At 38.8% G+C, this 27,625-nt stretch overlaps 1 protein-coding gene and 1 pseudogene across 1 annotated transcript in view; both read left to right on the forward strand.

Annotated features, from left to right (window-relative positions):
- Positions 1 to 27,625, forward strand: part of LOC143571612 (cellulose synthase-like protein H1) — a 38,264-nt gene that overhangs the window by 553 nt on the left and 10,086 nt on the right. Inside the window, exons 2-8 of the mRNA XM_077056991.1 lie at positions 27 to 357; positions 444 to 569; positions 3,807 to 3,911; positions 4,068 to 4,277; positions 4,550 to 4,661; positions 4,758 to 4,945; positions 5,208 to 6,452. Coding sequence (XP_076913106.1) covers positions 27 to 357; positions 444 to 569; positions 3,807 to 3,911; positions 4,068 to 4,277; positions 4,550 to 4,661; positions 4,758 to 4,945; positions 5,208 to 6,134 — 1,999 coding nt within the window. The 3' untranslated portion in view covers positions 6,135 to 6,452. The remainder of the gene's footprint in view (positions 1 to 26; positions 358 to 443; positions 570 to 3,806; positions 3,912 to 4,067; positions 4,278 to 4,549; positions 4,662 to 4,757; positions 4,946 to 5,207; positions 6,453 to 27,625) is intronic.
- Positions 12,370 to 26,815, forward strand: LOC143571624 (cellulose synthase-like protein H2; annotated as a pseudogene).

Consider the following 27,625-nt stretch of genomic DNA (forward strand, 5'->3'; position numbering starts at 1 on the left):
TGTTTATGTGGCTAAACGCGTTTCAGGGTAAACGAATCTGAATTTCCAGCAGTAGACATCTTTGTCACCACTGCGGATCCCATCCTAGAACCATGTATCATAACAATGAACACTGTATTATCCTTGTTGGCGGTGGATTACCCGGCAAACAAGTTAGCTCTTTATCTTTCTGATGACGGGTGCTCACCGCTTACGTTTTATTCGCTTGTTGAGACCACAAAATTTGCAAAACTTTGGGTGCCTTTTTGCAAAAAGTATAATATCCAAGTTAGAGCCCCGTTTCGGTACTTCACTCCCGATTCCACCCCTTTAGAAGATGAATCTTTGGAGTTCCAACATGAATGGAAAAAGATGAAGGTACGTAACAAAATTTCTTTGATTTGGACTGTACATAATCTAGCTTAACTGTGCGTGCTCTTTTGTCTGCGTGTGTATGAATACAGAATGAATATGGTGATCTTTACAAGAAGATTGAGGTTGCCGCTCAGACGCCATTCACATGTGAACCTGATTCTGGGTTTGCTGATTTCCGTGATGTTAGCCGGTCAGACCATCCAGCTATTATCAAGGTAGTATATCCAGGGCCATTAGCCGTGGTGGACGCAGAAAATTTATTCATGGGGGACGAAAATTTTTAACGGTCATTTCGTTATCATTATATAATCACTTTTTCGGTTGAGTCTGGTTTGGTTCAAGTCTAGTCATATTAAAAAAATAGATAACTAAACTAATCTTCATAGAATGAACAAAAATACATCTAAAATAATTACAAATATATAACCAATAGTTAAATCATAAACTTTTAACCAGCCCGTATAATAATATGTCTTTAGCGATACAAAATAGATAAAAACTAAACTTTTAAAAATAAATTAAATAGCTAGATAAGTACAAATAAATAAAATAAAGATAAAATCAAAGCAAAATATAAGATTACTTTTAAGTTTTTATTATTATGATTAAAATAATAATAGAAATAATAGATTTTCAAATCAAATAATATGAAAAAAAAATAATAATAAGACCGTAAAGTTCAATAAAAAAACCTAAGATATTCAATAAACAATAAGTAAAGTGAAACACAGAAAACTTTAAAATTTACTATACAATATATGTTTAATATATTACTATACAATATATGTTTAATATGATAGATGAAGTACGTATTCGTAGTAACTATAGTAAACAAATAAATAAATTATATAGTAGTACTTTTCAATAGACTGACCCATATTTGACAAAACAACCGCCTATTGTTTCTCATCAATATACCATATTCTCCTGTTTTAGACCTTCTTTCTCGTTATCTCTTGATTTTTATTTCAACCATTGAACCAACTGCAGCGTCATAAGCCACCACTATTTTACCGGATTTTTTTTTCTGTTCAGATAGCAATTGTTTTCTTTCTTCTCTAACGATTTCAAAAGCTTAAAGAGGGCGATTGCAAATTTTACAGGGGACGCTCAGGATTTTCACATGTATGTAACACTAAAAGTAAAAAAATCAAGCGGGGCGGTTGCCCCCTTCCTTTGGCACTAGGTCCACCTCTGGTGCCGTCAGGAGGTGATACAAGGCTCAACCGCAGTCTAGGGCCCTTTGTCGGCGTGGCTATATATTTAAAAGAAGAAACTTATATATATATATATTAAAACAATAAGTGAACATGCTTTTTTTAAGTATAATTAACTTAAGCCTATTTATATATCTATCTATCTATTTATATAAATACCTACTAAAAAATTCTATGTGTCACTCTCTGCAGGGCCGGCCTAAGGGGTGCGCGAGTCGCACCCCTGGGTGGAGCATGTAAGTTTGGTGGGGTGGGGGGGGGGGACTTTTTTTATACATATATATGTTTGATATATAAAAGATCTTGAGTCAAATGACTTCGTCAATTAGTCGAATCGGCCGTTAATTTTGATGTTTAAAAATCACCGGAAAAATAGGTTCACCAGATAACTTTGCTGGAAAGTCTTGGTGGAGAAGATGAAACCAAAATCAAGTTTCAAGTAACGGCAAAAATAATTTATGCTCTTTATTCATAGTTAAAAATATTAGTTACATACCCACCCCTTTTAGTTTTGTTCTAGTTATATTTCACCCTTAACTTTTATTTTAACATATCATTTAAAATCCTTTAAACAATTTTAAAAAAATTGCGTATATATTAAAATAACTATATTAATCTTAATAAATTTTGTATTAATAACTCGTTTAAGTATTGAATTTTAGGGTTTCGGAAATTTGGGTATTACATTCATATTATATTTTTGTTATGCTTATTGTTATACGTTAATCGTCGGTTTATAATTAGTTTATATATTTCGTTATTCGTTAAGGCCTAGCTAGGGGCTTTTTGTTTCGGCTCGATCGAGGTATTTAAATCCTCGGAGACGGACCTGACTCTCTTGTTGCTCCTCACCCACTCTCAAGCCACCAATTGTTTGATTTGTTATTTGAGGTTTCTCACGCGTTGAGCCCAAATTTGCAGGCATGAGTTTCACCAAACCCGGATGGTCCTTAAATGGGCTATGACATATCATTTATTTGTGAAACCTTTTGACAATCTAACAATATTTTTTGCTGTTCATGTCTCACCATTGTCGACCTCCTCTCTATCTCATGCATCAACTGCCCCTTTTTCATAAGACATATATGTTCGTTAAGAAAAATCAACATGTTCGTTTCGTTTATGCTCGTTCATTAAAAATATAAAAAACCAACACATTTCAATTGAAAGAGCCCAAACGTTAAATAATATAATGAACACAACAACTTAATATACACATGTTTAAATCAAACCAAAAGTACACTAAAAAAATAAAACAAATCATTACATAATATAAAATATCAAAACAATTAAAAACAAAAATCTAAATAAACACCCGTAACCCAGGGGACAAAATATAAAATATCAAAATGATTATAAACAAAAATCTAAATAAACGCACGTTTTTTTTTGTTTTTCTATTGGGCATCCAAAATTAAACCAACACACCCGATCCTATTGATAGCAAGCAAAAATCTGAAATTTTGATGTCATCCATGTGTTTTGATAATTAGACAAAAATGTCAGGAAAGTCTCACCTGCAACCTTTTTGGTGGTTCACATTAAAATGAAAACTTTGATGTGATAATGCTGGTTTTGGTTGATTCGTAACGACAATCAATACCGTGACATGTCTTAGTCAAAGATAAGTTACAAAAAGGTAGGTAGTTAACATTCGGCTATTACAAAGCGATTACAATAAAGTGGCAGGCAAACGGCGAATATTCGTTAAGGATTATACGCTAAGCTTGTTGAAGACGATGATTACTTTTAGGATGGGAAGTTTACATCTGAGAAAAAGCAACCGAACTTGTGAACTCCAGCGGCAAAGACAATAATATTAGTTAGTATGAGAAGTCCGGTGTTGTATGTTTGTATAGCTAAATGGAAGAAAGAATAAAAATAATAATACCATCATCAATCCCTAAAAGATTGAAAATACCTTGCTTTGCTAGCAATTTAAATTTGACCTACTATTACGATTAAGATTATACTACAACTTAGCAGTTAAATTCATGGTTTTTTCACCTTCAAGATTATACTACAACATTAATTCTTATTGATGCATGTGGATAATTTTAATAACTAAAGGGTTAATTTCTTTTTTCCAAATGTCTTTGACGAATTCAAATTCACTCGAAATTTTCAGTGTTTGGTAAACACACCCTGGCTTAAATTGTTCAGCCAAGGATTTTTATTAAAGGATTGATTTTATTATTTCTTTTTCCATTTTACTAGAGTTGTTAATTGTTGTAGGTTATATCCGAGAACACCGACGAACTACCACATGTAATATACATCTCAAGAGAGAAAAACCCCAAACATCCTCATCATTACAAAGCTGGAGCTATGAATGTTTTGGTCAGTACACCTTAATTTATTTTTATTTACATAAAAACCCGTTCCAGAACATATATATAAGTCATGTATTAATAATAAAAAGTGTTTAACGAGCAAACAAGATATTATTAATATACATCTTGATATGTCTATCTATTTTTTTTAACTGGTGAGCAGGCTAGAGTGTCGAGTGTAATGACGAATGCACCCTTGATGCTGAATGTAGATTGTGATATGTATGCAAACAATCCACAAGTTTTTCTTCATGCAATGTGTGTGGTACTCCACTACAAGAATGATAAAGATTTTGGTTTTGTTCAATTCCCTCAAGCTTTTCATGATGGATTGAAGGACGATCCGTTTGGAACTCAGCTCGCTAATTTTTATGTGCGTATTTTTAACTTTAATAAGCTTTTGTTCTATATATTCTGTTTTTCCAGTTCTAGTCTAAAGAGATCTCACATGGATCTTACTTGAATTTCAAGTAATTAGTTCATTCGGACCATCAATTTCGTATAAGCTCCAAGAAAACTAATTCTTGAGAGTTGTACACATGTAAATAATGTCTTTAACCATCACTTCTTATTTGTTTCTGATGATTAAATACACATCCAAACACCCCCTAATTAGCTCTAATCTTTTTGTTACACGTGTACCAGTATATTATAAATGGAGTAGCAGGAATTCAAGGGACATTTTATATGGGATCAAATTGTTTTCATAGACGAAAGGTTATTTATGGTCTATCTACAAATGATAAGATAACATCTGGTAAGCTAACTAAAACTTGTTAATTTTCTTCTTTTATTAAGTGGGATTTCGTATTCACGTTATCTCTTAATATTTTATTTTTCTTTTGTTAAACAGAAAATATAAGAAATGAAGATCTACATAAAGTCTTTGGGAAGTCATTCGAATTGATAGAATCAACTGCTGAGATATTATCAGGAACAGATGTAAAAGTTGAATATCGAAAGAGCCCGTCTAATTTTATTGATGCAGCAATCGATGTTGCGGGCAGTAACTACGAGTATGGTACACATTGGGGCAAAAAGGTAAATGGATATTATTTAAGTCCAACTGGTCATGTTGAACCAGTCCGGATCCTGGTCGGGTTGGGCGGGGCATTTTACATGGTCTTACAAACACTTGTATTTTTTTCATTGAAACCGCTAAGTATATATGTATATATATATATATTGTTTATACAAGGCGTCAACATGTTGTCCTCCTTTAAAAGGCAAGAGAAGGGCTTTAAAGATAGTAAAATATTCCAATTGTGATACTACGGAAGCAGTTACATAAATTTCTTTTCAGGTTGGTTGGCTTTATGGATCTACAGCAGAAGATATGCTCACGGGAATTGGTATTCATGGTAGAGGATGGAGATCCGTTCTTTGTTTACCAGAACCACTTCCTTTTCTTGGTTGTGCACCATTAACATATCCGAGTTCGTTGACACAACAAAAAAGGTGGGCCATGGGGCTTCTTGAGATCTTATTCACCGATAAAAACGCGTTACTTCTTACTATAAAAGGAAAGCTTTGGTTTCGACAAGCTCTTGGTTACTTATGGGTATGTTTATGGGGAATCCGATCCATCCCTGAGATATGTTATGCATCACTTCCTGCATATTGTATCATCACAGGCTCACATTTCTTGCCAACATTCAATGAATGGGCTTTCATTATCTATGTGGGTATTTTCGTCATTTACAATGCTTATACTTTGTGGGAGTGTAAACGTATAGGTGTATCACTACGTATGTGGTGGAATTATCAAAAAATGGCGAGAGTGACTTCTTTGACAACATGGTTTTTTGGGTTTTTAACTATAATGCTAAAGATCATGGGTTTATCAAAAATTGTCTTTGAAGTAACACAAAAGGAACACAAGTCAAATTACGGTGATGGTATTGGTGCTAATGATGATGAAAATGATGGCAGGTTTACGTATGATAAGTCACCTGTGATTGTGCCAAGTGTTGTCATTATATTGGTCAACATGACCGTGTTGGTCAGTTGTGTGTTAAAATTATCGAAGGTAGACTATAATGAGATTTGGATGGAGATAATGGGATTGGGGTTAGGAGAGGTGTTTTGTAGTGTTTGGTTGTTAATATGCTTTTGGGAGTTCTTGAAGGGGTTGTTTGGGAACGGAAAATATGGGATTCCATCATCGACGATTTGGAAATCGGTAGTTTTGGCTTTGTTCTTTGTGCACTTATGTAGAAGATATTCCTAATCGTTTTAGGTTACTTGATACTTGATTTATTTATAATGAATTGTAGTTCTTGGATCAAAATGTATCGGTGTTTCTATTAATAAAAATATTGATTCCATCTGTGTTATATCTAATAAAGCCAAAAATATAAGAAGTTGCATTTGTGGTCTAGTGGTAGGATGATTGGGTTCTCCAATGAAGACCCAAGTTCGAATCTCACTGTGTCACTTTTGGGTTGATATTGGCAATGGAGGATTTGAGCTAGACTTTATACAAAGGTTGTCAGTTCGAACCCTGAGCCCATCTCGGTTTTCGTCCCACCGTGTGTTACGCCAGAGAGTTCTGCTCTTGTCGTGACACAACGACAGTTAAGTGGCGGCCGGCGATATGATTTCCCAGGGGAACATCCAAGCCAAACTCTGAAGCTAGCGTGGACCCGGTTAAGACAACATAGTCTGACCAAAGTGAGGCATCGAGGCTCTCCAAATTTGTAGAGTGCAGCAACCTAAATACAAGAAAGTAATCATTCTAAAAAAAATACAACATGTGTTTGAATAAGAATTTAAGAAGAATAAGAGTAGTCGGGAATTATATGTATCGGTCTTAAGCTAACAAAACGATCACTGTGCTTAATTATTTTGTTATTATTAATCATTTTATTTCTACAACCGAACAAAAACCCCTAGAGTTCTATATAGGTTTTCAAAAAAAAACGAGTAAAGTGTCATTTTCGTCCTTATGGTTTGGAAAATAATGCAAAATGTCACACCCCCATCTTAGGCCTAGGAGTGTGATCGACAGTTGGTACCATGTTTGTAAATAAATTAGAGTAGCGGGTTAATGTGGAAGTCTTATAAAACACGAGGATCGATATTATAAATATTTACATTAAAAAAAGACGAGACGAGAGTCTCGTTTAATATTTACTTGTTTATATGTTTTACAAAAACACCATATTTTAATATTCAAACAAAATTATCCGAGCCATCGGATTCTTGAGCCCTTCGTCCGTTAAGCTCTATTCTTGGTTACCTGCAAAATGTTATAAAATACGTCAGCAACGAATGCTGGTAAATATGCTGACGCAAAAATATTTTCTTTACTTAATCACCCCTCGAGACCACGTAAGCCTCGGCCCATCTTGGCTTAGGAATAATCAAGTTAAACAATCATCATAAACTCGAGTCTCTACACTAGGTCACCTCAGCAAAACACCGCAGCGTTTCGACATAACTTAGGTATCATAAATATACACATGGTCAGTCTCACTCGGACGTAACTTAGGTCCGGCCCATCGTGGCTGGAGGTCGTGACCAAGCGTGGTGCGATGTGCCCACCGCGTTCCACATATGTAAGGATCCAGAAAAACGTATACCACAGCCTGAGGGCTAGGCTTATACTCTTTTACAATGTTTTTAGAGACACGTAGCCTCATGTAAAGTTTTACCCATAACACGTTTGATTGTTTGAAAACAAGTTTATAAAAGTGGAGCATATTCACCTTTTCAATGGGATCGGCTTCCAACACCGTCCGTGAGTCTTTCTCTTGCTATCTCGCACCTATAGTACGAGTATAACTTTTGTTAGTCGGATACACGGTCCGGCGTAAGACCTTTAGTCTTATTTATCTCGATGAACCTTTAGTTCATTATCTCTTTTTACTTTAAAACCTTTAGTTAAAAAGTAGTCTTTATAAACCTTTAGTTTATTTATAAAAACCCTGCGTTTCTTCTCCTTTAAGAAACGTATTCCTTTCATTATTATTTAAGTATACCCATTATACTTTAAATAATATATTTTATAACAAAGAATAATCATATACATATATATACTCACATATATATTTTATTTTTCTTTTTCTTTATTTTCTTTGTTATATATTTCTTTGTTTATCGAGAATAACTTTGACTTGGGGTATTAAGCCCTTATAATATTTTATTATTATTTTATTCAGGCATTATGCCTACCTTTGTCGGCTCAATAAACCCTATTCACTCGGGCAGCACTTCGACTCTATTTCTTTATCAACGCTCGATTGATTAACCCTTTGCTTGAACACACGAATCGAACACCAACACTTCTCGGCACGCTCTTCGAGATGATCGTCGGGATGCCAAGACAGCACCTCCTTCTTGTTTATAATGTTGTCGGGGAGTGGCACGAATATCGAGGTATAGCACGCCTATCGACGAATCGGGACACGGTTATCGAGATGGACCGAGAGTCGGGTTCTCGGGGTTTTAGAGAGAAGTTAGAGAGAGAGAGAGTAGTGTGAGATTTGATATGATGGAATGAAATCCCGTGGCCGCTATTTATAGGCTTGATTTTGGTCCCCATCGCGGTACGCGATGGGTTACTTGGCAAGCCCGTCGCGTACCGCGACGTAGGCTTGCCGAGTCACTGCATGGCCTTACCACGTGTCAACACGTGGCATGCATCGTGCCACGTGGCGAACGTGTTGCCACGCTGTGACACGTGGCGGCAGATGGTGCCACCGTGTGCTACGTGGCATACGTGTTGCAACATGCAGACATCCCATCGCGGTACGCGATGGGAGTCTCTTCTGATCCATCTCGTAGCGCGATGGGTCAGGAAAAATAGAATTTACATTTTAGTCCTTCGAGTTTGGAATTTGGTAGGATTGTGTAACATCGTGAAAATTTCGAGTTTAAATTTTCAACTTTCCAAAGTATAGGGACTAAAATTGCCAAAATCCAAACTCGAGGGTTAAATTTGAAAATTTTGTTTTTCTGACCATTCGCGTAGCACGATAGATCAGAAGAGAGACCCATCGCGTACCGCGATGGGGTGTCTGACAGCGAGACGCGTGGCACGCCACGTGTCCACACGTGGCACACCGGTCGCCACGTGTCCCGACACGTGGCCACACGTGGCATGATGTCCACCACGTGTCAACACGTGGGCTATATCACGATACGCGACGGGTGCCTAGGAGCCCATCGCTTACCGCTATGGGATCCAAATTTTTGTCTATAAATAGCAACCTCCGGGATTTCATTTTCCACACCTCACAAATCAGTTCTCTCTCTCTAGAACATCTCTCTATAATACTAAAAACACATATTCGATCCACCTCGATAAGCGTGCTATAATTCCTCGATAAACGTGTCCCGATCCTCGATTTCCGTGTCGACGTTTCCTCGAAGTTCGTTCCACCCTCCACCCACATACGATCAAGAAGGCGTTTGTTGTAATGGCGAGGAGTCTCGAAAGGCGTGCCGACGAGTGTTGAAGTTGGCATGCTCAGAATTGTTCAAAACGATAAAGGAGACCAAGCGGCGTTGGAGTGCTGCTCAAGTTCCTAGGGTTTCCGAAACGCCAACAAGGTTAGGCGTAACGACAAAATATAATATTATATTATATTATATTAAAGGCTTAAGCCTTAAGTCGAGGTTATACTCGATACCTCGATAAAAGAAAAAGAAAGAAAACATAACAAAGAAATGAATGAAAGAATGAATGTTGGATGTTTTTAAATACGTATATATGTGTGTAAGTATATATGTATATTCTTTGTTATGAAATTATTATTTAAGCAATAATGAGTATTCTTAAATAATAAAATAAAAATCATACGTTTCTTAGAGAAGAAGAAACGTCGGGTTTCTATATAAACTAAAGGTTTATAAATTACTTTTAAACTGAAGGTTTTTAAGTAAAAGAAAATGAACTAAAGGTTCATCGAGGTTGAGATATAAAATAAGACTAAAGGTTTTAAGCCGGATTGTATATCCGACTAACAAATGTTTATACTCGTACTATAGGTGCGAGAAAAATAAGGGAAAGACCCTCGGACGGTGAGTGAAGCCGATCCCAAAGCGACAAGGTGAATACGCCCCCAAACTTTTATAAAATTATTTTCAAACGAGTCAAACATGTTATGTGAATACACCCTCAGGCTGTGGTATGCGTGTGTCTGGATCCTTACATAGGTGGTACTACGCGATGGGCACATCGCACCACCCTTGGTCGTAGGACGCTCTCCTGCAGGGAGTACGACCTTATGTGTATATTTACGGGTACTTAACTAAGTCGAACGCTGCGGTGTTTGCTGAGGTGACCTAGAGTAGAGGTTCGAATTATAATTGTGTTGTTTGACTTTGTTATTCCTAAGCCACGTTGGGCCGAGACAGGCGTAGTCTCGAGGGGTAATAAAGTAAAAGAAAATATTTATGCGTCAGCGTGTTCACCAGCATTCGTTGCTAACGTATTTTCTTACATTTTGCAGGTGAATAAGATTAGCGCTTGGAACGTCGAAGTGCTATACTTTAATCCGATGGCTCGGTTTTATTTTGTAAAACACTTAATATATTAAAATAGGTGGTTTGTAATTATAATGTTTTAATTAACAACTTAAACGGGTATTTTATAATCCCGCCTTTTGTTATATGTATATATTACATTTTGACCCTTAAAGTTTTATAAGACTTCCGCTTACAAACGTAACTCTGATTTATTTACACTTGTGGTACCAACATATGTGTCATGCTCCTAGGCCGTGTTTTGGGGTGTGACAAGGGTTGTCATCAGAGCCATCGATCTTAGCGAATTGGGTATCATAAAACAATACCCAAGCTTCGATCCAAGTATAGGAAATAATTGTTTATTTGTTTTAGGGATAAGATAGGCTGGTAACCTTTCTTTCCCTCTCCACATTTTAAACTACCCATAATATTAGATGTCATTCAAAGCTCATATAGAGAACTTTATACGCAAGGCCAAGGAAGCCGGAATCGCCGAACCTTACCCCGAAGACAACATGAGCGACGGTTATTATGAAGTATACTTCGACCAAGATGTGGAACATGATTTGACAAAACCCGTATATTACCCCGGAAGAAAACACTACCCAATAGACATTCCCAATAGTCCACCAAAACAAGGAAATGAGCCACCAAGACACTCAAGTTACCATCCACCAACAATACCGATGTATAATCCTCCGAAATATCGACATACCATCCAACAAAGATCGCCACTTACCAACCCTCGGAGATACCGCAATACTATCCAACCGGGTACCTACCAAACTCTCACCCATCCTCCGACTGGATGAAATACCTCTCTTATCAACAACAATGGCATACCGGAAGCTCCACTTTTAATGAAGTCAATTCCCAACCAAAAAACGGTGAAGGACCGTCCCGCAAACCTAGAATGAGGGTAATGATGCCCTGTGAAATTTTCCAGATGCCCCAAATAAACAATGAAACCACACAACCCATGGAGGAAGATGGACTGGAGGAAGAATAACCTGAAGAAGAAGAAGAACCTGAAGACGAAGAGGAGGACCCCGAAGAAGAGGAGAATCCTGAGGAAGAGTTGGAACCAGAAGAAGAGCATCCTGATAATCCTAATGAGATATCAATGGATGGATCACTCACTTCCCAAAATCCAAGCTACGGTTATGTTGATCCATATGTTCAATATCTTGAAAAACTCAAGAATCAAGCTTCATCAAGCTTCCCACCATTCCAAGGTGTGATCCCAACAGAAGAGGAACAAGCTGATGAGATCCGAGAGCAGAACCAAGCTGCCAAGACTTACCTTTACCTTGCATCCGACATGACTTACATTTCGTATCCAGAACCAAGGAATCACTATGAGATGGTGACATTGGGTTACCGTGACCCACCTCCACAGTATGGATACCCTAACGCAGTCCCGCAATAATATGAAGAACATTTGGATCGTGCTCTACATGAAACCGATGATTGGAGAAAGAAGGTGGATGAGGAAGAGAAGAAAAAGAAGGTGGGAGAACCACTCCTTCGTAAGTGCAACAAAATGACGAAGGTTGTGAAGAAGTTTTTGAAGGGTTGAAGATGATGTGTGTTATGTGAAGTTATGTGTAATATAGCTTGTATGATATGTGAAATATGTGTAATAAAGAACGTAGAAACATTCTTAAAATAAAGATAGGATAATCTATATATATCGTTGGAACGATATATACATGTTTGTGTATTATGAAATAAATATATATATCCTTGTGATATATATATATATATATATATATATGTGTGTGTGTGTGTGTGTAATAAAACATGTGTGTAATAAAAGAATTGTTGTTAAAATTTTCAGACTTAACTGAAAAAGAAAAAGAAAAATGTCTGAGCAAAGTAATAACAACGAGAATGCTCGAAAAGAGAAAGAAATAAAAGACAAAGGGAAAGGCCCCGAGAAAGAAAAATAAGAACTTATTCCCGATAAATATTTAAACCAAATACAAAATATGATTAAGAAAGCGGTTAGGGAAGAGTCTGATTTTAGATCTCAATCTCGACATTCTCAATCTAGACAAACCAAACATTCTCAATATGTTCACCCTTCAAAGTCCGTAAAATCCCGTCCAAAACCCTCTCATGACGAGGGTAGTGTTCATGAGTCAAACGCTGATGGAGGTGTTCGTCAGGAGTTCAAGAAACTCAAAATTAGTTGGTGTTCATTCAAAGACTTTAAATACTATGGACCAAAAGAGTTCCATGGTGATAAAGGAGCCATCGCGACTGTGTGGTCGCTCGAGGAAATGGAAACCATTGTGATTACAAGCAAGTGCTCCGATGAGGAGAAGATCCAATACTCTGCCCTTATGTTCAAAGGTGAAGCACTTGAGTGGTGGAATGCTCTGTTGATGAGCAAAGGGAGAGAATTGATGTATGGCCTGACTTGGGATGAGCTTAAAGCGTTGTTGATGGCAAAGTTTTGTCCCATGCACGAAACCGACCAAATCCAAACAAAATTCCTCAATCTTAAGGTCATAGGGACAAATATCCGAGAGTACAATACCAAGTTCCGTGAGTACTGTCGTCTTGTTCCCCAGTTGGTTAACCCTGAGTCCAGCAAAGTCACACGATACATTTGGGGATTACCGCGGGAAATCCGCGACATGGTAAGGTCACACTTACCACAAACCGCTGACTCTGCAATGGAGTTGGCTGGTTACTTGATGGGCGGCATGGTCTGCTTGCCTTATGTAACACGTTAGGATTATTTAGCTACTATGTTCACAGAAGCAATAACTGTAAATGCGCCAGAGCAATTAGGCAATATTAAAGTCCCTAAAAGGGCCAGTTATATCAGAGTCATTATGTTGGATAAATTTTCATGTAGTATACACAACAATCATAATTTCTTTATATTCATTTTATCAATTAACATTAACCTATTTTTGAGTTCATTTGCCTAGATTGTAGAGCAAGATCTGATAAGTAATAGTCAACAAATTGGGATTCATTTATCAACAGATTTTTTTCTTCCGTTTGAATTTATTTCAATAATTCTTTTAGTTGCGTTCCTAAGAAAAGGAATTTGTCCATTTTTCGGGGTCTCAAAGGAGCGTGGAAACACATAAGAACCCGATGACGTAGGTTCAAATCCTACAGAGCGTGATTCGGATCTTCTTCGATCGAATTCGGCTGAAACACTAACTGGAACTGGAACAGCAATCTTAATTTGACCTCCTGGATAAGGAGGAGGTCAAAAAATATTACTACCCCCCTTTACCACTTTATTCTGGAGTCGGGGGAGAGTGGAATTTTTTTTTTTTTTTACATTTGATTTTACAAAAGGGCATGCTGAATCATATATCTATCCATATATCGGGATAGATAGATTGACCATCACACCCGAGATCTTTGATAGTGGCGGTATCCACTCATATGGCCATGTTCTATTCGGAGGAATAAAATAAAATTGTATTTCGGAGAGATGGCTGAGTGGTTTACAAGGAAGAGGACAAGAAGGTTACAACAACAACAACTCAAGGAAGAACGAGTGGAGGAAACAATCGATTCAAAGGCAAGGGCGCAAATCAAAACCGATTAAATTCAAACGCCACACAATGCAAGACTTGTAGGAGGTATCAAAAAGGACGATGTAATTTCGCTCCACCTCCTAAAGTTTGTGAATCATGTAATCGTACGAGTCATGATGCTGCTAATTGCTGGAAGAAAAAGATGACTTGCTACAACTGCAAGGAAATGGGCCATTTGAGTTTTGAGTGCCAAAGAACAAACCCGCTGCTGGTGGTGCGGGTGGAAGTGGCAAAGATAAGAAAGGAAACGCTCGAGTCCTCGTACTCGACACAAAGAAGGCCGCTGACATGCCGGAAACCATCACCGGTACGTTTTAGTCAACGACACCTATGCTAGAGTCTTATTGGATTCTGGTGCCAATTTGAGTTTTATAGATTATAGTTTTTGTAGTCTATTAAACGAACCATTAAAAAAATTAGATAAAACTCTAAGCGTCGAGACTGCTAGTGGCGAAATCGTTAAGATCTCTGAAGCCCTTGAAAACGGAAAAATGCTTTTAGCTGGTTATATTCTGCCTATCTGTTTGTTAACCATGAGTCTGGCTGGTTTTGATATTGTAATTGATATGGATTGCTTATCCGATAACCATGCTCGTATCATCTGCAATAGCAAAACCGTTGAACTTCAAGCCCCTGATAAACGAACGATTCGAATTGAGGAGGATAAAGACGTTGGCCAAGTTAGCATAATCTCCATGATTAGGGCTAAAAAATGTTTGGATCAAGGATGTCTCGCATTCATGGCCTACGTCACTGAAGAATCCAAGCCAAAAGAAATCAAAGACGTTCTTATCGTTTCTGACTTTTCTGATGTCTTTCTTGATGAACTTCCCGGAATTCCTCCCGATCGCGAAGTAGAGTTTAGGATCGATCTCATTCCCGGTAATGCTCCGATTGCCAAAGCTCCGTATCGCTTAGCGCCAACTGAAATGAAAGAGTTGAAGAAACAACTCGATGAGCTTCTGGAGAAAGGCTTCATTCAGCCAAGTTCGTCACCTTGGGGAGCGCCAATTCTATTTGTTAAGAAGAAGGACAGATCCATGCGTATGTGTATTGATTATCATGCGTTAAACAAAGTCACAATAAAAAATCGTTACCCACTCCCTCGAATCGATGATCTTTTTGACCAACTTCAAGGTGCTAGCTTCTTTTCAAAAATCGATCTTCGTTCCGGCTATCACCAACTCAAAGTTCAATCTGAGGATATTCCAATGACTGCCTTTCGGACAAGGTATGGACATTATGAGTTCACGGTCATGCCGTTTGGACTTACTAATGCTCCAGCTGCGTTCATGGACATGATGAATCGCATTTGCAAGCCTTACTTGGATAAATTTGTTATCGTATTCATCGACGACATACTTATTTATTCTAAGTCAAAGGCTGATCATGAAGTCCACCTCCGAACTTTGCTTGAGATTCTTAGAACCGAGAAGTTGTACGCCAAATTCTCAAAATGCGAGTTCTGGTTGCACGAGGTACAATTTCTTGGTCATATCATTAACGTCAACGGTATTCAAGTGGACCCCGCTAAGATTGAAGCTATCTCTAAATGCGAGGTCCCAAAGTCGCCAACCGAGATCCGAAGTTTCTTAGGTTTGGCTGGCTATTACCGTAGGTTCATTGAAAACTTTTCTCATATCGCCGCTCCCCTAACCTCCTCAACTCGTAAGAATATCAGGTATGAATGGGGAGCAAAGCAACAAGAGGCGTTCGATATACTCAAACAAAAGCTTACCCAAGCTTCTATACTGGCTTTGCCAGAAGGTACCGACGATTTCATTGTCTTTAGTGATGCGTCCCATTCCGGTTTGGGATGTGTACTAATGCAACGAAAGAAAGTAATCGCCTACGCCTCTCGTCAACTTAAGGTGCACAAAAAGAACTATACGACTCACAATCTAGAGTTAGGCGCCATAATCTTTGCACTTAAGATATGGAGGCACTATCTCTATGGAGTAAGATTTACTATGTACACCGATCACAAAAGTTTAAAACACATCTTTGATCAAAAAGAGCTCAACATGCGCCAACGACGATGGATGGAAACTCTAAACGACTATGATTGTGAAATTGTTTATCATGAAGGTAAGGCCAACGTTGTGCCGGACGCCTTAAGGCGTAAAGAGCATGAAAAACCAAAAAGAGTCCGAGCGCTAAGGCTAGAACTCCAAATTGATCTTTTCGAACAAATCAAATCTGCTCAAACTCAAGCGATCAATGAGAATCAAATCTCCGATGAAAAACGTAATGGCACCATTGACTCGCTAGTCAAAGGTGACAATCGTATCCTTAGACTCGGTAATAGGATTTGGGTACCAATCATTGGAGACTTGCGTGAGAAAATTTTGAACGAAGCTCACAAATCTAAGTACAGGATGCATCCCGGGAGCGACAAAATGTACCACAATCTTAAAGAAAATTATTGGTGGAATGTAATGAAAAGGGATGTCGCTTCGCATGTTGCGAAATGTTTGACATGTTTGAAAGTCAAGGCAGAACACCAAAAGCCTTCGGTATTGTTTCAGCAACCCGAAATTCCCGTATGGAAGTGGGAGTTAATTACCATGGATTTCATTACCAAACTCCCGAAGACGACTCGACAACACAATGCAATATGGGTAATTGTGGATCGTTTAACAAAGTCCGCACACTTTATACCCATCAATGAGTCATATTTAATGGATAGACTAGCGCGTATTTATGTAAACAATATCGTTGCTTTCATGGAGTACCGTTGTCTATAATTTCAGATCGAGACAGTCGTTTTACGTCTCATTTTTGGAAAAGCTTCCAACAAGCTCTTGGTATGAATCTTAACCTTAGTACTGCCTATCATTCGCAAACTGATGGGCAAAGCGAAAGGACTATTCAAACGTTGGAAGACATGCTTCGGGCTTGTGTGATTGATTTAGGTGGAAGTTGGGATGACCACTTACCCCTAATGGAATTCTCGTACAATAATAGTTATCACAAAAGTATTCAAGCAGCACCATTTGAGGCGTTATATGGTCGTAAGTGTAGAACGCCCGTGTGTTGGTCTGAAACCGGAGATAACCAATTATCTGGACCCGAGATAGTCCAAGAAACCACCGACAAGATTCTCCAAATTCGAGAACGACTTAAGACGGCACGTGATCGCCAAAAGAGTTACGCCGATGTCCGTCGTAAGCCGTTAAAATTCAATGTCGGTGATAAAGTGTTATGAAAAGTCTCGCCTTGGAGAGGCGTTGTTCGTTTCGGTAAGAAAGGAAAGTTAAGTCCTCGATTCGTTGGACCTTTCGAGGTACTCGAACGAATCGGCACTGTTGCATACCGCTTGCGACTGCCCAAGAAAATGCAAGGGATACACGATGTATTCCATGTTTCGAATCTGCGAAAATGCTTGACCGATGAATCTTTGGCTATGCCATTAAAAGACGTTGAAATAAACGAGAATTTAAAATTTGTAGAACGTCCAATTCAAATTGAAGATTCGAAAACAAAGAAATTAAAAAGAAGAACAATGAAAATTGTGAAAGTTAAATGGGACTCGCGTAGAGGGCTCGAATATACATGGGAACTCGAATCGGAAATGAAAAAGAAATACCCCCACTTGTTCTTGTAAAGAAATCTCGAGGACGAGATTTATTTCAAGGTGGGGAGGATGTAACATCGTGAAAATTTCGAGTTTAAATTGTCAACTTTCCAAAGTATAAGGACTAAAATTGCCAAAATCCAAACTCGAGGGTTAAATTTGAAAATTCTGTTTTTCTGACCCATCGCGCTAAGCGATGGATCATAAGAGAGACCCATCGCGTACCGCGATGGGGTTTCTGACAGCGAGACGCGTGGCACGCCACGTGTCCACACGTGGCACACCGGTCGCCACGTGTCCCGACATGTGGCCACACGTGGCACGATGTCCGGCACGTGTCAACACATGGCACACCGTCTGCCACGTGTCAACACGTGGCAGACCTACGCTGTGACTCACCTGGGCTATATCGCGATACGCGACGAGGCCCAGTTACCCATCGCGTACCGCGATGGTATTCAAATTTTTGTCTATAAATAGCAACCTCCGGGATTTCATTTTCCACAATATTAGCAGGTGAACAATATTAGCGCTTGGAACGTCGAAGTGCTATACTTTAATCCGATGGCTCAGATTTATTTTGTAAAACACTTAACATATTAAAATAGGTGGTTTGTAATTATAATGTTTTAATTAATAACTTAAACGGGTATTTTATAATCCCGCCTTTTGTTATATGTGTATATTACATTTTGATCCTTAAAGTTTTATAAGACTTCCGCTTACAAACGTAACTCTGATTTATTTACACTTGTGGTACCAACATATGTGTCATGCTCCTAGGCCGTGTTTTGGGGTGTGACAGATTGGTCACTTGACTTTTGAAACTTGACATTTTTAGCCCGAAATTTACGTGATGTTACATCCTCCCCACTTTGAAATAAATCTCGTCCTCGAGATTGCTTCACGAGAATAAGTGGGGGGTATTTCTTTCTCATTTCGGATTCGAGTTCCCATGTGTATTCGGGTCCTCTTCGGGAATCCCATTTTACTTTCACGATTTTCAATGTTCGCCTTTTCAATTTCTTTAAATTTGAATCTTCGATTTGAGTTGGTCTTTCAATGAATTTTAAGTTCTCGTTAATTTCTACATCTTTTAATGGCATCGAAAGAGATTCGTCGGCTAGACACCTACGCAGATTCGAAACATGGAATACGTCGTGTATCCCTTGCATTTCCTCGGGCAGTCGCAAACGATATGCAACAGTGCCGATTCGTTCAAGTACCTAGAACGGTCCAACGAATCGAGGACTTAATTTTCCTTTCTTGCCGAAGCGAACGAAACCTTTCCATGGCCAGACCTTTAATAAGACTTTGTCACCAACATTAAATTCTAACGGCTTACGACGGACATCGGCATAACTCTTTTGGCGATCACGTGCCGTCTTAAGTCGTTCTCGGATTTGGAGAATCTTGTCGATGGTTTCTTGGACTATCTCAGGTCCAGACAATTGATTATCTCCGGTTTCAGACCAACACACAGGCGTTCTACACTTACGACCATATAATGCCTCGAATGGTGCGGCTTGAATACTTGTGTGATAGCTATTGTTATACGAAAATTCCATTAGAGGTAAGTGGTCATCCCAACTTCCACCTAAGTCTATCACACAAGCGCGGAGCATATCTTCCAACGTTTGAATTGTCCTTTCGCTCTGCCCATCAGTTTGTGGATGATAGGTGGTGCTAAGGTTTAACTTTGTGCCTAACGCTTGTTGGAAGCTTTTCCAAAAGTGAGATGTAAAGTGGCTGCCTCGATCAGAGATTATAGACAGCGGTACTCCATGCAAAGCAACAATGTTGTTCACATAAATACGCGCTAATCTATCCATTGAGTACGACTCATTGATAGGTATAAAATGAGCGGATTTGGTTAATCTATCGACAATCACCCAAATAGCATTATGTTGTCGAGTCATCTTTGAGAGTTTGGTTATGAAATCCATGGTTATTAACACCCACTTCCATACGGTAAGTTCGGGTTGCTGAAGCAGTCCCGAAGGCTTTTGGTGTTCAGCCTTAACTTTTAAACAAGTTAGACATTTCGCAACATGCGAAGCGATGTCCTTTTTCATCCCATTCCACCAGTAGTTTAGCTTGAGGTTTTGATACATTTTGTCACTACCGGGGTGCATCATGTACTTGGACTTATGGGCTTCATTCATAATCTTTTCACGCAAGTCCCCAACGATCGGCACCCAAATTCGATTTCCCATTCTAAGGATACCATCGTCACCTTTGACTAGCGAGTCAATAGTTCCGTTACGTTTTTCATCAGAGATCTTGTTTTCATTGATTGCTTGAGTTTGAGCAGATTTGATTTGGTCAATAAGATCGATTTGAAGTTCTAGCCTTAACGCTCGGACTCTTTTTGTTTTTTCGTGCTCTTTACGACTCAAGGCGTCAGCCACAAAGCTGGCTTTACCTTCGTAATAAACGATCTCACAGTCGTAGTCGTTAAGAGTTTCCATCCAGCGTCGTTGGCGCATATTAAGCTCTTTTTGATCGAAGATGTGTTTCAAGCTTTTATGATCAGTGTACACGATAAATCTTACTCCATAGAGATAGTGTCTCCATATCTTCAATGCAAAGATTATGGCACCTAACTCTAGATTGTGAGTCGTATAGTTTTTTTTGTGCACCTTAAGTTGACGAGAGGCGTAGGCGATTACTTTCTTTTGTTGCATTAGTACACATCCCAAACCGGAATGGGACGCATCACTAAAGACAACGAAATCTTCGGTACCTTCTGGCAAAGCCAATATGGTAGCTTGGGTAAGCTTTTGTTTGAGTATATCGAGCGCCTCTTGTTGCTTTGCTCCCCATTCAAACCTGATATTCTTACGAGTCAGAGAAGTTAGGGGAAGAGCGATTCGGGAAAAGTTTTCGATAAACCTACGGTAATAGCCGGCCAATCCCAAGAAACTTCGAATCTCGGTTGGCGACTTTGGGATCCCCCACTTAGAGATAGCTTCAATCTTAGCGGGGTCCACTTGAATGCCATTGACATTGATAATGTGACCAAGAAATTGCACCTCATGCAACCAGAACTCGCATTTCGAGAACTTAGAGTACAACTTCTCGGTGCTAAGGATTTCAATTAAGGTTCGAAGGTGGACTTCATGATCATCCTTAGACTTAGAGTAAATAAGTACGTCGTCGATGAAAACGATAACAAATTTATCCAAGTAAGGCTTACAGATACGATTCATCATGTCCATGAAGGCAGCTGGCGCATTAGTAAGTCCGAATGGCATAACGGTGAACTCATAATGACCATACCTTGTTCGAAAGGCGGTTTTCGGAATATCTTCGGATTTAACTTTAAGCTGGTGATAGCCGGAACCAAGATCAATTTTAGAAAAGAAGCTAGCACCTTGAAGTTGATCGAAGAGGTCATCGATTCGAGGAAGTGGATAACGGTTCTTGATTGTAACCTTGTTGAGAGCTCGGTAGTCGATGCACATACGCATGGATCCATCCTTCTTCTTGAAAAATAGTACGACGCTCCCCATGGTGATGAACTTGGTCGTATGAAACCTTTCTCGAGAAGCTCGTATAATTGTTTCTTCAGTTCTTTCATCTCGGTTGGCGTGAGGCGATACGGAGCTTTGGCGATCGGAGTAGTACCGGGAATAAGGAACGTCTTTGATTTCTTTGGGCTTTGATTCCTCGGGAGGATGCCAGGAAGTTCGTCAGGAAATACATCGGCATAATCGGAAACAACAGGAACGTCTTTGATTTCTTTGGGCTTTGATTCCTCGGTGACGTAGGCCATGAATGCTAATCCTTGATTTAAACATTTGTTAGCCCTTATCATGGAGATTAGGCTAATTTGGCCAGCGTCTTTATCCCCTTCAATTCGAATAATTCGTTTATCAGGGGCTTGAAGTTCAACAGTCTTGCTATTGCAGAGGATACGAGCATGGTTGTTGGATAACCAATCCATACCCAATACAACATCAAAACCAGCAAGAGTCATGGGTAGCAATTGAATAGGCAAAACATAACCGGCTAGTAAGATTTTTTCGTTTTCTAAGGCTTCGGTGATTTTAACGGATTCGCCATTAGCGGTCTAGACGTTTAGAGTTTTATTAAGTTTGATTAAAGGTTCGTTTAATAGACTACGAAATTTATAATCTATAAAACTTAAGTTGGCACCCGAATCAAACAAGACTCTAGCATAAGCATTGTTAACAAGGAACGTACCGGTAATAGTTTCCGGTGTGTCGGCCGCTTTCTTCGTATCAAGGACGAAGACTCTTGCATTGCCCTTCTTGGGCTCATTCTTTTGACCGCTACCACCCGCACCACCAGTCGTGGGCTTGTTCTTGGGACATTCGAAGCTAAGATGCCCCATCTCTTTGCAGTTTTAGCAGGCCATCTTCTTCTTCCAACAATCGGCCGTTGCATGGCCGGGTCTATTGCACGATTCACAGACTCGAGGAGTGAAGTTGCATTTACCCCTATGGTGTTTCTTACAAATTTTGCATTGTGGAACACTGGGGTTGAAGCTGGACCTTCGTTGGTCAACTCCTTTATCCTTGAAGCGGGTATCTCCTCCCTTCCTTGAGTCGTGTGTTGTTACGACTTTCTTATCCTCCTCCTTATTGCGGATCATTCCGCCCATCAAGTACCCAGCCAACTCCATCGCGGAGTCAGCGGTTTGTGGCAAGTGTGACCTCACCATGTCACGAATCTCTCGTGGTAATCCCCATATATAACGTGTGACTTTGCTGGACTCGGGGGTAACCAGCTGGGGAACCAAACGACAGTATTCGTGGAATTTTGTGTTGTACTCACGAAGGTTTGTTCCAATAACCTTGCGAGCCAAGAACTTAGTTTGAATTTGGTCCGTTTCATGCATCGGACAGATGAAACGGACCAAATTTCGACATTATCAATTCTTCGAACTCGTTCCAGGTCAAACTATACATCACCTCCCTTCCTCTACTCATAATTAACGTGTTCCACCACTCGAGCGCTTCGCCTTTGAACATCAGGGCGGAGTATTGAATTTTCTCTTCATCAGAACATTTGCTTGTAATCACTATCGTCTCCATCTCTTCAAGCCACCTTACGGTTGTGATGGCTCCCTTGTCACCATGGAATTCTTTTGGCCCATAGTACTTGAAATCTTTAAACGAACACCCACCGATCTTGAGTTTCTTAAATTCTTGTCTAACGCCTCCATCGGCATTCGACTCATGAACACTTTCTTCTAAATGAGATGGTTTCGGACGAGACTTAACAGATTTTTGGGAAGGGTGAACAGATTGGGAATGTTTTGTTTGTCTAGATTGGGATCGAAATTCAGATTCTTCCCTAACAGCCTTTTTGATCATTTGTTGGATTTGATTCATATATTTATCGGGGATTGGTTCCACTTGTTCTTTCTCAGGACCTTTCCCTTTCTCTTCTCGTTTCTCGGCTTCCTTTCGGGAAACCTCTCGGTTATCACTTTGTCTAAACATTCTTTATCTTTTATTCTTTTTATCTGAAATTTAACATATTTCTTTTCTTGATACACAATTTATTTATTTCACATACATATCATAAAGTGATATGTATATCATTTTACAACACACATATATATCGCTTAAGCGATATATAAAGTCCTATCCTTATTACATCGTATATTACACATAACATACAACTATGTTTACACATAAACTTCATTTCTTGAAAACATTCTATCATCATCATCCTCTCAATCCTTCATGAATTTCTTCACCACCTTGGTTAGCTTGTTGAATTTGCGAAGAAGCGTCTCTCCTATCTTCTTCTTTTTCTTTCCATCAAGATCACTTTTCTTCCTCAACTCATCCGTTTCTTGTAGAGCTCGATCCAAATGTTCCTCCTGGGATTGAGGTATGTCAGTAGGATACCCGTATCTTGGAGGTGGGTCGCGGTAACCCATCATCACAATGTCATAATGGTTCTTCGGGTTTAGATACGGAGATGTTGTCACATCGGAGGGATAGTTGAATAATGCATCGGCATCTTCATTTTTCTCACGAATCTCATTGGCCTATTCTTCAATGGACGGAATCTCACCTTGGTATGGTGGAAAGCTTAATGACGCCTTACCTTTGAGTTCATGGAGAAATTGCATATACGGGTCGACCGAACCAAAACTTGGGGTTGAGTGTTGTTCTTCCATTGATGTGGTTATTTCATTTGGATTGTCAGGATATTCCTCCTCAGGATCTGTTTCCTCTTCCAGTTCCTCTTCTGGTTCTTTTTCGGTCATTGCCGGCATGCTAATATTTTCGTATGGCATTGTCACTCTCATCTTAGGCTTATGAGATGGCCCTTCCTTGTTGATGTGGGAATCGGCAGAATCCATAGTTGAAGTGCCGGTATGCCTCCTTCGTTGATCAGAGTGGCATTGCATCCAGTCGGATGAGGGAGATTTTGGTTCCTCCTTGATTGGTAAGTTGGAGAGGAAAGCATACGAAGGATGAGGATTCGGTGGTAAGTGTGTTGATCCTCCGGATGGGTAATACGGTGGGATTTCAGTTGGTTGATAAGTCGGGATCTCGGTAGGATGATATGTCGGGACCTCGGATGGTTGATACATAGGTAGACTTGTTGGATGGTAGCTGGAATGCCTTGGTGCTTGGTACACTTGATGTGAAGTGTTATCTAGATGGTAGATTGGACTTGGATTGGGGTTTTGGTTACGTTCTTCGTTGGAATTGAATAATGATTCAAAATAGTCCTTACTCATAACGTCCTTTGGGAATTTGTAATACTTCCTTGCTCTTCTTGCTTCATTATCATAATATTCCATTAATTTCTCGAAAGACATCTTTGGTGGGTGGTTTAGAATGTAGAGAGGGAAAGAAAGGGTTACCAACCAATCTTATCCCTATTCAAATAAATAGCTAAATATTTCCTATGCTTAGATCGAAGCTTGGGTATGGTTTTATGATACCCAATTCACTAAGATCGATGGCTCTGATACCAACCTGTCACACCCCCATCTTAGGAAAGTCCGAGTTGTTACATCATGTGGTCGTGGGCTCTTATATGCGAGTTGTGGTTCACTTTTATATGGTTTCTCGGTATGTGTATCAAATGGAATCAATGCTCCACAAAGGCATACCCTGATCGGCTCTTAAAAAGGTAAAATTGATTTCAAACGTTGTTATCTTGAGTGTTCTTAGGTTTTGGTATGTTTAATGTAGATTGTGATATGTATGCAAACAATCCACAAGTGTTTCTTCATGCAATGTGTATGGTATTTGATTGCAAGAATGATCAAGATTGTGGTTTTTATGCATTTCCTCAAGCCTTTTATGATAGATTGAAGGACGAACCGTTTGGGAATCAGCTCGATAACTATTATGTGCGTATATTAATTTCTTTAAGCTTTTGTTTTTCTAATTCATGTGCATAGGATAGGTCTCACAATATAGCTAGAGAGGTACCGGTAAGCAACCAAATCACCAAACATGAAAATAAGTTTCTTATGATCAGGAGGGGGATTGTTGCATTTTTCGGTTTGGAACTGATTAATCGACTTAAAGTCGGAATAATTAGCTTTTCATGTTTGGTTGAACCTATAATTCTATTGATTATTTAAATAGACATCGGACTTTTATGAAAAAATGCACATCCAAACATCCTATTACTTCTCAAACAATCACGAGAATCAATGACCAGTTCTATCATTTTTGTCACATAATTTGTATCAGTATATAGATAATGGAGGAGCATCACTTCAAGGGCCTTTCTATGGAGGATCGAACTGTTTTCATAGACGAAAGGTTATCTATGGTTTATCTCCAAATGATGATATGGAAACTAGTATGCTAATTAAAAGTTGATTAATATTCCTATTTTATTATGTTGGATTGTGTACATATTCACGCTTAACTCCTCGTATTTTGTTTTGTTAAGTAGGAAATATTAGAAGCGAAGATCTACATAAAGTCTTTGGAAAATCATTTGAATTGAGAGAATCAGTTGCTCAGATATTATCAAGATCAAACTAAAAAGTAGAAGATCGAAAGAGTCCCTCTAGTTTAATCGAGGAAGCAACACGTCTTGCGAGCTGTAGCTATGAGTATGGCACATATTGAGGCAAAAAGGTAAAAGGGTATCAATGAATTTTACTAACACGTATATGTCACTCCATATCTTGAATTTTACTAACAATTTACGATTTAAATATGAACTATCATTCAGACATTCACTGTCACTCCATTTCTTGAATTTTACTAACAATTTACGATTTAAGAGGACTAGATGTCTCTTAGTCTAGCATAAATTCAACAAGAATAGGGTCTAAACTAAATAGGCTAAAACATTATAAAACATTTTAGTTATGATATTATTTTAATACATCCATAATCTACTTTCAGGTTGGTTGGCTTTATGGATCTGCGGCGGAAGACATCCTCACAGAAATCAATATCCATGGTAAAGGATGGAAATCTATCAATTGCTCAGCTGACCCACTTGCGTTTCTCGGTTGCGCACCATCAACATTCTCGAGTTCATTGACCCAACAAAAAATATGGGCTCACGGGTCCTTGAGATCTTATTCACCAATAAAAATCCGCTAGTTCTTACTATAAAAGGAAAGCTTTGGTTCCGACAAGCGCTTGCTTACTATTTGATATGTTTATGGGGAGCACGGTCAATTGTTGAAATATGTTATGCATCTCTTCATGCATATTCTATCTTAACGGGCTCACATTTCTTTCCAAGAATCAACGAATGGGTTTTTATTATCCATGTGGGTATTTTCTTCATTTATAACTCTTATGTTTTGTGGGAGTGTAAACGCCAAGGTTTATCACTACGTACATGGTGGAATTTACAAAGAATGGGGAGAGTGACTGCTATGACCGCATGGTTTTTTAGGTTTTTGATTGTGATGTTGAAGTTCATGGGTTTATCAAGAACCGTTTTTGAAATAACACAAAAGGAATACAAGTCGGGTTATGATAATGATGGAAAAAGTGTTGGTAGGTTTGCGTATGACAAGTCACTTATAATCGTGCGAGGTGTATTCATTTTATTTGTCAACATGGATGCGTTGATTAATGGCGTGTTAAAATTATTAAAGGTAGATTACGGTGAAATTTGGATAGAGGCATTAGAATTAGGGATAGGAGAGTTGTTTTGTAGTGATTTGATGTTACTATGTTTTTGGAATTCTTGAAAGGGTTGTTTGGGAACGGGAAATATGGGATTCCAACCTCTACGATTTGGAAATCGGGAGTTTTGCCTTTGCTCTTTGTGCACTTAGAAAAGATTTGGTTAACTGTTTAATATGATTTGATATGTGATTTATGTATGAATATTGTAATTATTGGGTCAAAATATAACATTGTTATTGTATAGGGATTTGAAACTAAAAGCGGGTGTTGTAATTTGCGATATGGGTTATAAACGGGTCCGTTATAGAGGCTTGTGATTTTTTAAATTCTTTTTGAATTATTTTAATATCTAGAAATTATAAAAATGCAAGATATTTTTAGAAAATAGTATTTTGAACCAATTAGAAGGGGAGTGTGAAAATTGTAAGTAGAGTTTTAATAGTATATAGGTAGATAACTAGATATATTAAAAAAATGGTATTGATTTTATTATTAACCAGGCAACGATAACAATTTCCCACCCCAACAAACAACTGCTACTATCTCCACCGCCACCAATGGTTCTGAATCTAATCCCAACAACAAACTTTAAACCATTAAACTGAAAGCCCACTTAGCGAATGCATCTTTAACACATGTACATGCAGGAAGTATAACCGAATGCCAATCATAGAGGCTCAGATCTGTAACTGAGGAATCAAAATGGCTGCAGAATCACGGTTGCAAAATCCATGACCATGCCATCCGGATCTTGCCTCGCCACTGTAAGACTCGACTCCTTTTATTAGACCGATCATCATAGCCCAGCCACGATACGACGCAAGATATAGAAGGTGTTTCACGTTGTAGCTCTGGCGCCGCCATAGACGGTCGTCTCCAACTCTCAAACAAATGAGAGAGAGTCGGTGAAGGCATACAAAAAAAGAACTAAGAGAAAGAAGTCAGAGTATAATTGTCAAAATAGCAGATGAGAACACGTAGC

This window comes from Bidens hawaiensis, unplaced genomic scaffold (assembly GCF_021521415.1).
Source record: "Bidens hawaiensis isolate Kalapana, Puna unplaced genomic scaffold, B.hawaiensis_p1.1 tig00025445_1, whole genome shotgun sequence".
Taxonomy (NCBI): Eukaryota; Viridiplantae; Streptophyta; class Magnoliopsida; order Asterales; family Asteraceae; genus Bidens; species Bidens hawaiensis.